The sequence below is a fragment of the Lepisosteus platostomus genome, chromosome 4, assembly GCF_059453375.1.
Source record: "Lepisosteus platostomus isolate fLepPlt1 chromosome 4, fLepPlt1.hap1, whole genome shotgun sequence".
Classification (NCBI taxonomy): domain Eukaryota; kingdom Metazoa; phylum Chordata; class Actinopteri; order Semionotiformes; family Lepisosteidae; genus Lepisosteus; species Lepisosteus platostomus.
The window spans coordinates 3,857,494-3,868,771 of record NC_142614.1 but is presented as its reverse complement, the minus strand read 5'-3'; the positions used below and the strand labels follow the sequence as shown (position 1 = coordinate 3,868,771).

Below are 11,278 nucleotides of genomic sequence, written 5' to 3'. Positions count from 1 at the left end.
CTTTGCCATTTAAAAAATAAGGATGCAACTGTACTGCCATTGCTGTCTTCACCACTCCCTGACTGTCCACTTAGAATGTCCACACAGCCAGTGACAACCTATTGATGTTACCCAGAAATCTCTTTTGGAAATTTCTGCCACCTTGTGACAGCTTTGAATAAAAATCTAAAATGGACTGGCCCTAAGTAACTGGCATTGATGCTCGCCCTTTGTTTTGTCTGACCAGTTTACAAAACATCCTAAAACGGAGAGGACAAGCATGCTTTAAAATTTTAATTTGACTGAGACCGGTGCTCGTTTTCATGGAAGATGTTGGAACGCATTCACCTACTCCTCTTGTGGTAAGGACTTCCTCCAGCTCACAAATGTAATGACCCAGGCTGGGAGATGAAAATAGAGGAAGATTGTTTTTGCCATGTTATCTTTAATCCTACCCTGTTCCCTCTGTATTACTGTTTCTGAACAGCTATCGGTGTTGTTCCTTCTGCGGAATATAAAAGCAACTTAAAATGAGGTAAGAATTTGACGTCAAGACTGAAGGAAAATCAGGTTTGCCTGTCTGGTCTCGTGTATCCCGAGAATTAAATCATTTTAGGTTTTAAATATCTCACTGAGGTGAGGTGGCGAATGACAGGTGGTTGTTTTTTTCAGAGAAAGTTGATGTAATCGTCTGGGGAATCGGATAGTTCTCTCTCATCTCTTCTTAAAGATAACTCGGCTCGACTGCACCGCGAAAAGTGTTTTCTGTCATAGAAGGGTTAAGAAAAGTGTGAGCCAGCGAAAACAGTTTGGATGGGGATTGAATAGGTTCATTAAACAAGAACTGTTGTAGACCCCTCGTGTTTACCTCAGACTGATTCTGGGGGATTTTAGTACATGTCGAAAGCACCTGCACTGTACAGATATTAAGCTCAACTAACAGTTCAGCATTTCACTTCAGGTGTTCAAACTCTATTATAATGTATATTGTTTATGTACATCGCGACGGCTAATATAGTATAATAAGAATCATTGATTGCAGCTAATACGTTAAGTGGTCGATACACTTTAATAAAACTGAGCGGGGGCATAGCTTCATTGTACAGTAGCAGGCCCACTGTTGCGTACCTGGGTAAGGCAGGTACCTTACCTTACCTACAAGAGGCAGTAAATTGTTTTCGAGGGCTAATGTTTCAGCGAATCTTTCCCACACCGTGAAATATTCTAAGTCTAGTATAATGTTATAAGGCGTATGTGCATCCTCCTTATAACACTGTGAAACGGCCTAAGACAAGTGAAAGGAAGACAGAATGCATTAAAACTCCCGTAAGAAACCGAGGATGCGCCAGCCAAATCAACGCATGTGCAAACTTACTTGGCGGCGACTCTTCAGTCCCCGGGTTTGGTGCCGCGCCGGGCGGTCCTCCGCACACGTGAGGGCGCATATTTTCCACCGTCGAGCCGCGTCGGATGAAGCAGCCGAGCAGCGCGATCCTCCGCCCGCCAGAGGGCGCAACAGAACCGGCTCGCCGGGCTCCTGTCTTCATACTGCCGCAAGGAGCCGCTTCGCGGTTTTCCTGTCTCTTTAACAAGGAAATCTCTCGCCCGTTTGGGATCGGCTGGGTGTCTCGGATGTGTGTGTAACGAAATGTTGGGTGATGGTTTTTAGCTCAACTTAGGTATTTAATCGTACAGTACGGTATTATACTTCAATACCGTGTGGACACCCATTTTGTAACGGTAAAAGTGTACCGTCTACGTGTGTGTTTTTCAGCTACCAATTCATCTACAGCGGTGTGTGAATATTCAGGTGGCGTGTGTTACTGTAATCCTTTCAACAAATGGACCTTTTCGTAATGAATGGGGGAATTATATTATTTCCTGTTGTACTTTAACTTTAAGAATTATAAAATTGGTCATTGCAGATTGTTAAATACGCGTGTACAGTGTTTAGTAACGTTGGCAGTCGAGTATTTTCTGAACTGTGTTGTTGGTCTCTCCTGTTAGTGATCCGTTTTCCGTTGTGTGTCCTCGTTAGTTATATGTATGAGGACATCTTTTTCAATGACTTGAAATAGACTTTCATAGTTTTACTGTCATACTAGGACGCATTATTAAGCCTAAGAAACATACACTTATTTTTTTACGGTTTTTAACTTAAGGATCGGTACAGTTTGTAACGTCTGGAATAACGCAAGTGACTAACATGTGAACACTGACGTAAAATGTATATAATTTTAACTTTAACAGAACGACTTCTACAAGCCTGCTGTGTGTCAGTGTGTTTTCTTTTTTAATTATTGATTCTCTTTGCATCCTTTCTCCAGAAAGAAGAGTTTGGCTTTGTCATTCTGGCGAGTAAGGACAGTTAACGTAGCTGCTTTATCCCTGTGAAAGAGACATTGATCTGTCGGTTCCATCAGCTTGCTTAAGCAGCTGGAGAGGTAATAATAATAATAATAATAATAATAATAATAATAATAATTAATAATATTTTCGTACACTTATATAGCACTTTTCTGGACACTCCACTCAAAGCACTTTACAGGTAATGGGGACTCCCCTCTACCACCACCAATGTGCAGCCCCACCTGGATGATGTAATGTTTTACTTTCGCTATATCTTCAATATTTTTTTTTCAGCGGCTGCTGTTCAATTTATATGCATTTTCAGTAGCTACTACAAGTACGCATTTCAGTCACATTACAAAGAATTTCCAGTTTTGGATTGGAAATACAGTGACTAATTGAGCTGACATTTTGTCAGCTTTTTTGTTATGGCCTATGATTTTTTTTTTGTTACTTTTGTATGTTTCTGCCTTTTATGGGAATAGTATGGGAATTTTACATCTATTTAAATGTATAAAGAAATTAAAATTCAGGCAAGCAGTTAAAAAGGCAGTTTCAGGATAAATGTGCATGTTGAAACAAACATGCAACAAATTATAGAAGAATCAGTTTTTGCTATTATGAAGAGCTTGTGGTGCTGTAAAAAAAAAAAGGTGTTTAGGAATAACAGAAGTAATTGTGATGTTGGCCATTATTCATCTAGGTAGTCATTTTCACAAGGGCAGAAATACGTTTTTTCTTTCATAAGAAGTTCCACAGTTCTGTTGCATCACATGTCCTGAATTTCTCTGCAGGGAGACTGATTTTGCAGGGAGGACAGTGAATAACTTCACAATCCCCAAGTTCTAAAATATCCTGCAAAGTGTTATTTATTATTAAGAACTTCTTTAAATTAAAAACTAACATTACATTGTCAGGGACATTGAGTTATATACAAACACGGGACAGACAATATTGTGCTGCCCTCACTGGACGCCCTAGCTGCTGCACATCTGGGTAATAATTTGAGCTGTTTAGTCAGACTTGCCTTTTGCATGTTCCAGAGGTTTTTCACTGGGCTTACTTTGCCCTGTGTCAGTTCTGTGAGGGTTTTAACTCTTTCATCACAGGCTCGACTGCTCTGAATGCGGCTCTCTTTTGTCTTAGACTCCGGGAACATGAGAAGCAGAGTGGAGCACCTGAAGTATGGAGAACAGCCTGACGAAAGCTGCTGTACCAGGGATCTCCTGCTGAGATAACTGTGACTCCCCTCCACCTCCATTGATAACGTCACGAGTGTGCACCTCTTATTTTACAGCGCAGAATCGTAGCTCGCCGCCCCTCGGGCACGCTCCGGAGTTCTCCCCAGACTGAGATGTCGCAGTCCCCAGAAGCAGAGGAGCGGGGCAAGGAGAAGGAACGGGGCGCCCGACCCAAAGTGAGACAGAGCCGCTCGGAGGAGAGGAGGGAGGGCAATAGCCGGAAGAGTGGAAGAGGGAAGAAGAAAGGCAGGCCTCCCCAGAATCCACTTCCGGAGCGCCCCGTGAGCGATGGCTTCGAGTATGGAGAGCTGCAGGGTGGTAGAGACCCTGGGGACACTGGGTTGCCTTTTCAGGAGAGGTGCAGGTGGCAGGACCTGACGTCAGCGGGCACTGCCCTGCAGGAGTTGGGCGTGGACAGGCCGGTGACAGGGACAGAGGAAGGGGAGGGCGAAGGTGGCAGTGCAAAGTTGCCCAGCAGCCGCTCCTTGCGGCAGAAGATTCAGGATGCAGTGGGGCAGTGCTTCCCCATCAAGAGCAGCAGCACTCCGTCTCCCAGCCTCTCCCCCTCTTCCTCCACCTCGTCATGTGCCTCCTCTTCCTCTCGCAGGAAGATCCACCTCAGCGAGCTCATGCTGGACAAGTGCCCCTTCCCAGCTGGCTCTGACCTGGCACAGAAGTGGTACCTCATCAAGCAGCACACGGTGCCCATCTCCCAGCCTGCCCTGCTGGACACCCTCAACGGGAACACGCTGGGCTCGCCCATCACGGCTGTGGTGGAGGATGAAGATGACCGCCTTCGGGAGAGGAGGCGCATCAGCATCGAGCAGGGAGTTGAGCCCCCGCCCAATGCCCAGATCCACACCTTTGAGGTGACTGCACAGATCAACCCCCTCTACAAGCTTGGGCCCAAACTAGCGCATGGCATGAATGAGCTGGCAGGAGATGACCGGGCTACACTGCAGCAGCTACAGCTACAGCAGCAGCAACAACAACAACAGCAGCAGCAACAGCAGCAGCAGCAGCAGCAGCAACAGCAGCAGCAGCAGCAACAACAGCAACAACAACAACAACAGCAGCAGCAGCAACAGCAGCACTTCCTTCTGCAAAACTGCTTGGACACCTTAGATGATGTGGTGGATTCTTCTGCGTCATCTGCAGCATCCTCTTCCAATTTGTCATCTTCAGCCGCCGCGGCTGTCCGACCCCTGTCCTCTGCGGTCCTGCAGTCGGATCGCCTGAAAGCCAGGGAGAGCTACCGGGTCCACACGCAGATCGACTACATCCACTGCCTGGTGCCCGACCTCCTCCAGATCACTAACCTGCCCTGCTACTGGGGGGTGATGGACCGCTACGAGGCCGAGGCCCTCCTGGAGGGCAAGCCGGAGGGCACCTTCCTGCTGCGGGATTCGGCCCAGGAGGACTACCTCTTCTCCGTCAGCTTCCGGCGCTACGGCCGCTCCCTGCACGCCCGCATCGAGCAGTGGAACCACAACTTCAGCTTCGACGTGCACGACCCCAGCGTCTTCTACGCCTCCACCGTGACGGGCCTCCTGGAGCATTACAAGGACCCCAACTCCTGCATGTTCTTCGAGCCGCTGCTCTCCAACCCCATCCACCGCGTCCACCCCTTCAGCCTGCAGCACATCTGCCGGGCTGTGATTGCCAGCTGCACCACCTATGACGGCATCGATGTTCTGCCCATCCCCAGCGCCCTCAAGGAGCACCTCAAGGAGTACCATTACAAGCAGAAAGTGCGAGTCAGGAGACTTGACACCTGGTGGGAGTAGCCTGAACAGCGCCTTCCTCAGCTCACCCTGCTCTCACGTCAAGTCAGCTTTCTCGTGCACGTTCCTGGCACAACAGGCGCTACTTGACATTCATAGGCGTATTTTTCTTTCCTGTGGATTTTCTTTTTTTACTTGTGGAATTGCCCTCTCGGTTACATTTTGCAGGAACCACTGCACTGGTGCTGAGGATTGGAAGCTCATGCGCGGAACATGCTGGCCGTTTCTGTCAGGCCCTGCTACCTGAAGGCTTTCTTTCACAAGGCCTAATCCTAAGGTAGTTCAAGTAGGGAACTCCGTCAGCATGCGTAGGCTGCAAAGGAACAAGTAAAGGTTTATTCCATGCTGAGAAGAGAAGAAAAGAAACTCGTTTTGGCTGTGGAGCCTTCTTCAGGTGTATCTAATTTTAAGGTAGAAGATAAGTTGGTAGATTTCAGTGAATTCCTGTCAGTTTTCTTGGTTCTTTTTTATTTATTGTCGTCTTTATTAGCAGGTTCTATTTAGACCTCTGAAAAGCTGTTGTCCAATGAAGTAATTCATGTCACACTCCTACAGAGGATCCTTTTTAATGCTTATTCCAGCATCTTTCTTAAAGGTGGATGGGATTTCAAAATAAAAGAGCCAAGTATGTCTTAATGTACCACTTTTTTTGGGTTTTGCCATTCTTTATTTCATATCTCTTTACAACATCTGATCCTGGAGGAAGCGTTGTTAACTGTTATTTCCTTACTTGGTCGCAACTCTTTGTTTTTATCCAATTAATCTGTTTGTTCCCAAATGTCAAGCCTCACCCCATCTCACACCTTACTGATGTGCTCACTGGAGCACTGCTGCAGCGATATGGAACTGAGTTTCTATAAAAAACACCTTCATAAGTTAAGGGGTCTCCTTGTGTGTCCTGTTCCAAATCTGGTGTCCTAATGCCTTGTGCCGATAAATGTCCACATTAAGCAGTTTTATTTTAGTCAAGCTTTATCACTGAGCAGCCTGCTGATACTTTTAAAGTAGAAAAGCCCAATAAAGTGAAGAAAGTGGGGGAAAAAATTAGGAACGCGAAGATGTGGAGCTTTGTGCTATCTGGTTGTGCAGTAAAGAAGGGTGGGACCACTCTTGACGAATGTTAGTGGGAGCCAATTAATAGCCTGCTTGTCTAGCTGTCCTCCACCTTGAAACAGCAGAGAGAATGGAGGAGAATGGATCGCTGGTACTTTTGATCACCTAGAACTACCTCTGCTCTCTGGAACAAGCACATTTCCCAAGCACGAAATGACTAGCCATATCACTTATGAAAAAACAACAACTTTTGTATCCTCTGTGGTTGGTTGTTGTGTAATGAAATCTGTGATCCACCAATAATCCTGATGACAAACGAAGGGATTGCGAAGTTGTTAATGGCACCTGGAAGATATCTGGGTGTTTGGACATAAACTGCATGATCCAGTTCCCACATAGACCATCTGCACGGGCTAAGACCCTTTTGTCTTATCATATTTGAGACTGAATACCCAAGTGGAAAATGAACCCTTCTTGTTTTGTGACAAACTACAATCTAGAGCAGTTCCGGTCACAGTTACATCATACCTTGAATTACCTTGGCAAAATAATGTCAGAATCATAGGTAGTTTTCCTTCGGTGCTGTATCGGGCTGCTTGCTGTCTCACATAGGATATATAGACCTGAGAAGGACTGGGCTGGTGGGGGGTGTAACAGCAAGGGAAGACCATCCTGTACCTGAAACTCAGGATTGATATTCCAGCCTTCAGAACAGAAGACAATTTCCAAAGTCACATCTCCTGCAGGTCTTTCAAAATGGTATGGGCGCATTTCAGGTGGGAAAATGAAACATCAAGCACCCCGTCTCCTCTCAGTGAAGCCCCTTTGATCGTCAGAACATAAGATCCCGTGTGCTGTAGAGTCTACAAAAGAAAACACATTTCTTCAGTTGCCCAGAATAAGCCAGTGTTTGTGAGTTTTTGGTTAAGACTGCATTCTCTGCCTTGATTCGGTATGTATTAAGAACTTGTCCCTGGGAATTTATCAGGAAGCAAAACGTTGCTGCACAATGTGTTTTGCCCTTAAGGACTTGGGCAGAACTTTCTTATCTTGCTACCTACTGTTGGTTCACTCTGTTGATATTTCTGTTACCTTTGTTCTTGGTAATCTCGGATTATAGCTGGTCTCGGAAAAGAGTAAGTTGCCCCATGCATTTGGTTGAGTGTACTAACTGTACTAGTCTCCGAGTGTCTGCTGTCAAGCATATTTTTTAGTTTTGGCAAGTGTTTTCACAAAGTCATTTTGTCTGGAATGGTTAATTGGATCAGCAATTGATGGCCTTAGCAAAGAAACTAAGCACAGCCTAAATTCCATAAATTACTCCTGTAATTACTCCTCCTAAATGACTCCTGTAATTTTTAAGGAAAACTCTTGACTTTGTGTACTATCACTGGGGGTGGTTGAAAAATGAGGTTTAGGTTTGGACACTCGTTATTCTTGAACAGGCTTTATAGACATGTTTTCTTGTGAACTGCCGGGGGCTTTTCTCTGTGATAATTTGATCATGGCTATCATTCTCCATTCCAAGTTAGTCTCAGAGTGTTGGCTGTCATGCATCCTTTTTAGTTTTGCAAGTGTTTCCAAGAAGTCATTTTTTCTGAAATGGTTAATTGAGAAATTAGGAGAAATTGATGGTTTCATTAAATACACAAAGCACAGCCTAAATTACAGACATTGTGCAGGCAAGAACTGAATAAAATAGAAAAAAGCATTAAAGTGTTGTGCCCGCTATTTTTACATAGAAAAAAAGTCTGTCTACACTATGCTAACCCCAAATTTGTACTTCCTTTATTTTGCTGTATGAAGTTCATCTTGTGAATGATGTAAACTGTACAGCACAGGACAGGAATATTTTCTTTGATTTACTTTGTAGCAGCTCTTCGAATACAGCTATAATTTCACGTGTCAGACCGGTAACTTTAGAGGATTCAATTTATGAGTGACTTCTTGCACTGTTTTTTACATTGTTAAATCTGAAATAAAACTGGATTTATCTGAACTTGTACTTAAACTGCAATTGCTGCCAGCACTTCATAAGCCTCGGAATGAATTATTCTTCACCTCGGAATGAAATATTCTTCATGCTTGAGCTCATAATTCAGTCTGCTGCGTGCTTTGTCATGGTGGTAATCAAATGAGACATTTTTAGACTTTGTCATTTGTATTCTAATCCCTGAGGTACAGTAGTGTATTACATTGTCTTCTCTGCAAGTAAAGAAACTATTTTCTGAAAGTAGTTAAGTCAACATAGAAAGAAAGGCAGTAAAACATTTTCAGGTCATATAATGCTTCTGTGACTAAATTGAATTTAATATACTGTTCTCTTTGGCTTTGCAGTTTATTCCTCAGTAAAGGGCTTTATATTAGGGAGTAACTCTTCTCTGTTAGCAGGATTCACCCTGTCTGTGATACAAAAACGTAGATTTTTGTCCTATTTAAAAAGCCAAAAAGTCGTATTGCCATATGCTAAAAATTCACAATGCAGTCACGATTCATTCAGCTGTCATGGGTGCTACTGTGCAGTTGCTATTAATCACTATGTGATGTTGAGGTTGGCGGAATATTAAGCACTGAAATCTTTTTTTTCTGTCAGTCCCCAATGTACGAAACTATCCACTGTATTTGCACATAATCTTGTTTACATTCCCATATTGTTAGCATTCTCCAGGTTTAGACCTCTGCGTTTTGATCTCAAGTGTAACGCTGCCAACTTTGTTTTTTGCAAAGATGCAGAAAAAACATTGATGTGCACAGACTCTTAAAAGCAAGAAGCACTGTTTCCTGAACAGTCGATTCTGTATGCCACTTGTTGGAATGCGTTTGCTTTTGCTAGTAAATCTGTTGATGTTAGATCTGTTGTTGTTTTTTTTTAAGGTCTGAAAAGTTTGTTGTTCAAAAAATTGTGACGTGTTAAGAAAACTGCTAAATTCTTACTGAAGAAACTGGCATTACTTTCCAACACGCCCATGCTTCGAATAAGCACATGATTTGTACAAATTGCATATGTACTTGAAAACTGAAACATTCTTCTCTGAGAGAAAAAAAAAGTCCCTTTAATTTATTGGTTTATTGCACAATAGTGTCACATCTGTGGAAACAAACTTTATGGTTTTGTTGTGATGATATTGGAGAATACTTGCATGTGAGAAAATTTGTGGAGTGGTTTGAAAAAAACGTTGTTTATCTTGCGTTTATCTTAAAGAAGAAGAAAAGACGGGCGACCACAATCCGGAATAAGTGGAGTATGTCTCAAAAGTTGTTGCTGATATTTTTCTAAGAGACCCGTGTTGTAGCTGTCATCCCTCTTTCTTCCATACAGCAGTAGTTCTCAATCCTGGTCTTGCTGACCTGCACACCCGCTGGTCAGATGGAATGAAAGCCTTCATAAGGTAACTGAAGCCTTCATTGATCTAAGAAGTTGCTTCCTTAGAACTTTTGCATTTTGTTTCTATTTGCAAGTTGGGGGTTTTATTTCACTGACAAAATATAACAGTTAAAGCTCCAACTTGTTTAAGAGTTGGGAACATCTAGTTAAAATTAATCTTATTATTATTTCATGAAGGAAGGGCTTGATTGTGTCACTGAGGGCTGGGCTAGAACTTAAACCAACGGGTGTGTGGATCACCAGGTCCAGGATTAGGAAGCTTTACTGTAAACCTACTCATTTTGGAATCGCCAGCTGTTCAGCATAGAGACTCCTGGTCAGATCTGATTTGGGGAAGCGGGGAGCGCTGGCGTGCCCGCCAGTCACAGCCACTCAGCGCCGCAGCGCCTTACAGGAGAGTTCATTCTGATTGGAGGAACAGCTCGTCTCACTCTGTGACATCACCACGAGGCCGCAGTTGCCCTGCAGTTTCCTGTGAGAGGAGCTGACGGGACCCTGGTTCGCCAACGCCTGCCCTACCCTGGCAACACTCTGGTGGGTTTGTGCCTTCGCAGCCTGAAGGCGTCAGTACCCGCATGCCCCAGGTTACAGCACCGCAGCCTGTGCTCTGATTGAAACATTAATTGCCGTCCTTTCTGGTGAGCCATTTGCTCTTTTCAATTACGTGGGGGAATGTTGCTCCTGGGATAAAATTATTTTTTTTTAAATTCCCTGGCTCCAGTTTGAGATGTTTAAAGTCAATTTATAGTTTCAAAGTCTTGAGTTTGGGCCTGTGAGGTATGTAGGAAGCATAGATATAATATCTATAAACATGCAGAAGTACAAATATGGAGGTTAAAACCTGTTCAAGTGGGATTTTCCTGTAGATCTACATTTTTTTTCTACCGTTTCATTGAACATGGCAAAGGTGTCTTGAGCCTGTAGTAGTGTACAGTATGTACAAAAGTCTGATGTTCTGGTTCAGTCTACCTCAGTGGGGAATTATGGAGAGCCAGAAGTCAAGAGCATTTCAGTTCGGACTGGGATGCTTGAGAAATGTAATATAGACTCCAACAGGGAGGAAACCCCTTACCGAAAAGCAATGTATTGGAAATGTATTTTTCCACTCACTTCTATGAAAACAAAATCTCTCAAACCTCTGCGGTCAGAACCTGGAGCTCCTCCAGACCTCTGGGTTGAGTGTGCTGCTTAAACATGGGGTTGCAGTTTCCTTTCTTTAAACACAGGAGAGAAATAAGCAGTATCGGTTGTCATGTAAGAGCCGCTTTGGAATTTCAGTGAAGCTGGTCTGTGGTTATTGAGCAAAACAGAGAAATGCCTCAAGAATGATTCTCGTAATCTGTAGTGCAATAACAACACAGACCTTAACTTTTTTATTTTTAATCTTTATTTCATCTAGGCGTGGCATTACTTAGTCTTGCGGATGGTTAATCTCTCGACCTCAGCTTAGCTTTCCTGCTTTGTCTGCGTGCTTCTCTGCAGTTCTT

General features: G+C 43.8%; 1 protein-coding gene across 8 annotated transcripts; it reads left to right on the top strand.

Moving 5' to 3' along the window:
* The first annotated feature begins 1,519 nt into the window (after window positions 1–1,519).
* socs9 (suppressor of cytokine signaling 9) lies at window positions 1,520–9,255 on the top strand. 8 transcript variants are annotated; one of them, XM_088627607.1, is made up of 3 exons: window positions 1,520–1,613; window positions 2,307–2,423; window positions 3,626–9,255. In XM_088627607.1, the coding sequence occupies exon 3, from the start codon at window positions 3,683–3,685 to the stop codon at window positions 5,354–5,356; it is 1,674 nt and encodes a 557-aa protein (XP_088483733.1). In that variant the 5' UTR covers window positions 1,520–1,613; window positions 2,307–2,423; window positions 3,626–3,682; the 3' UTR covers window positions 5,357–9,255. The 8 variants fall into 8 exon arrangements, with proteins under 8 accessions (XP_088483733.1, XP_088483729.1, XP_088483731.1 ...); XM_088627603.1 differs by having other exon boundaries at window positions 3,475–9,255; XM_088627605.1 differs by having other exon boundaries at window positions 1,521–1,719.
* Window positions 9,256–11,278: the final 2,023 nt, after the last annotated feature.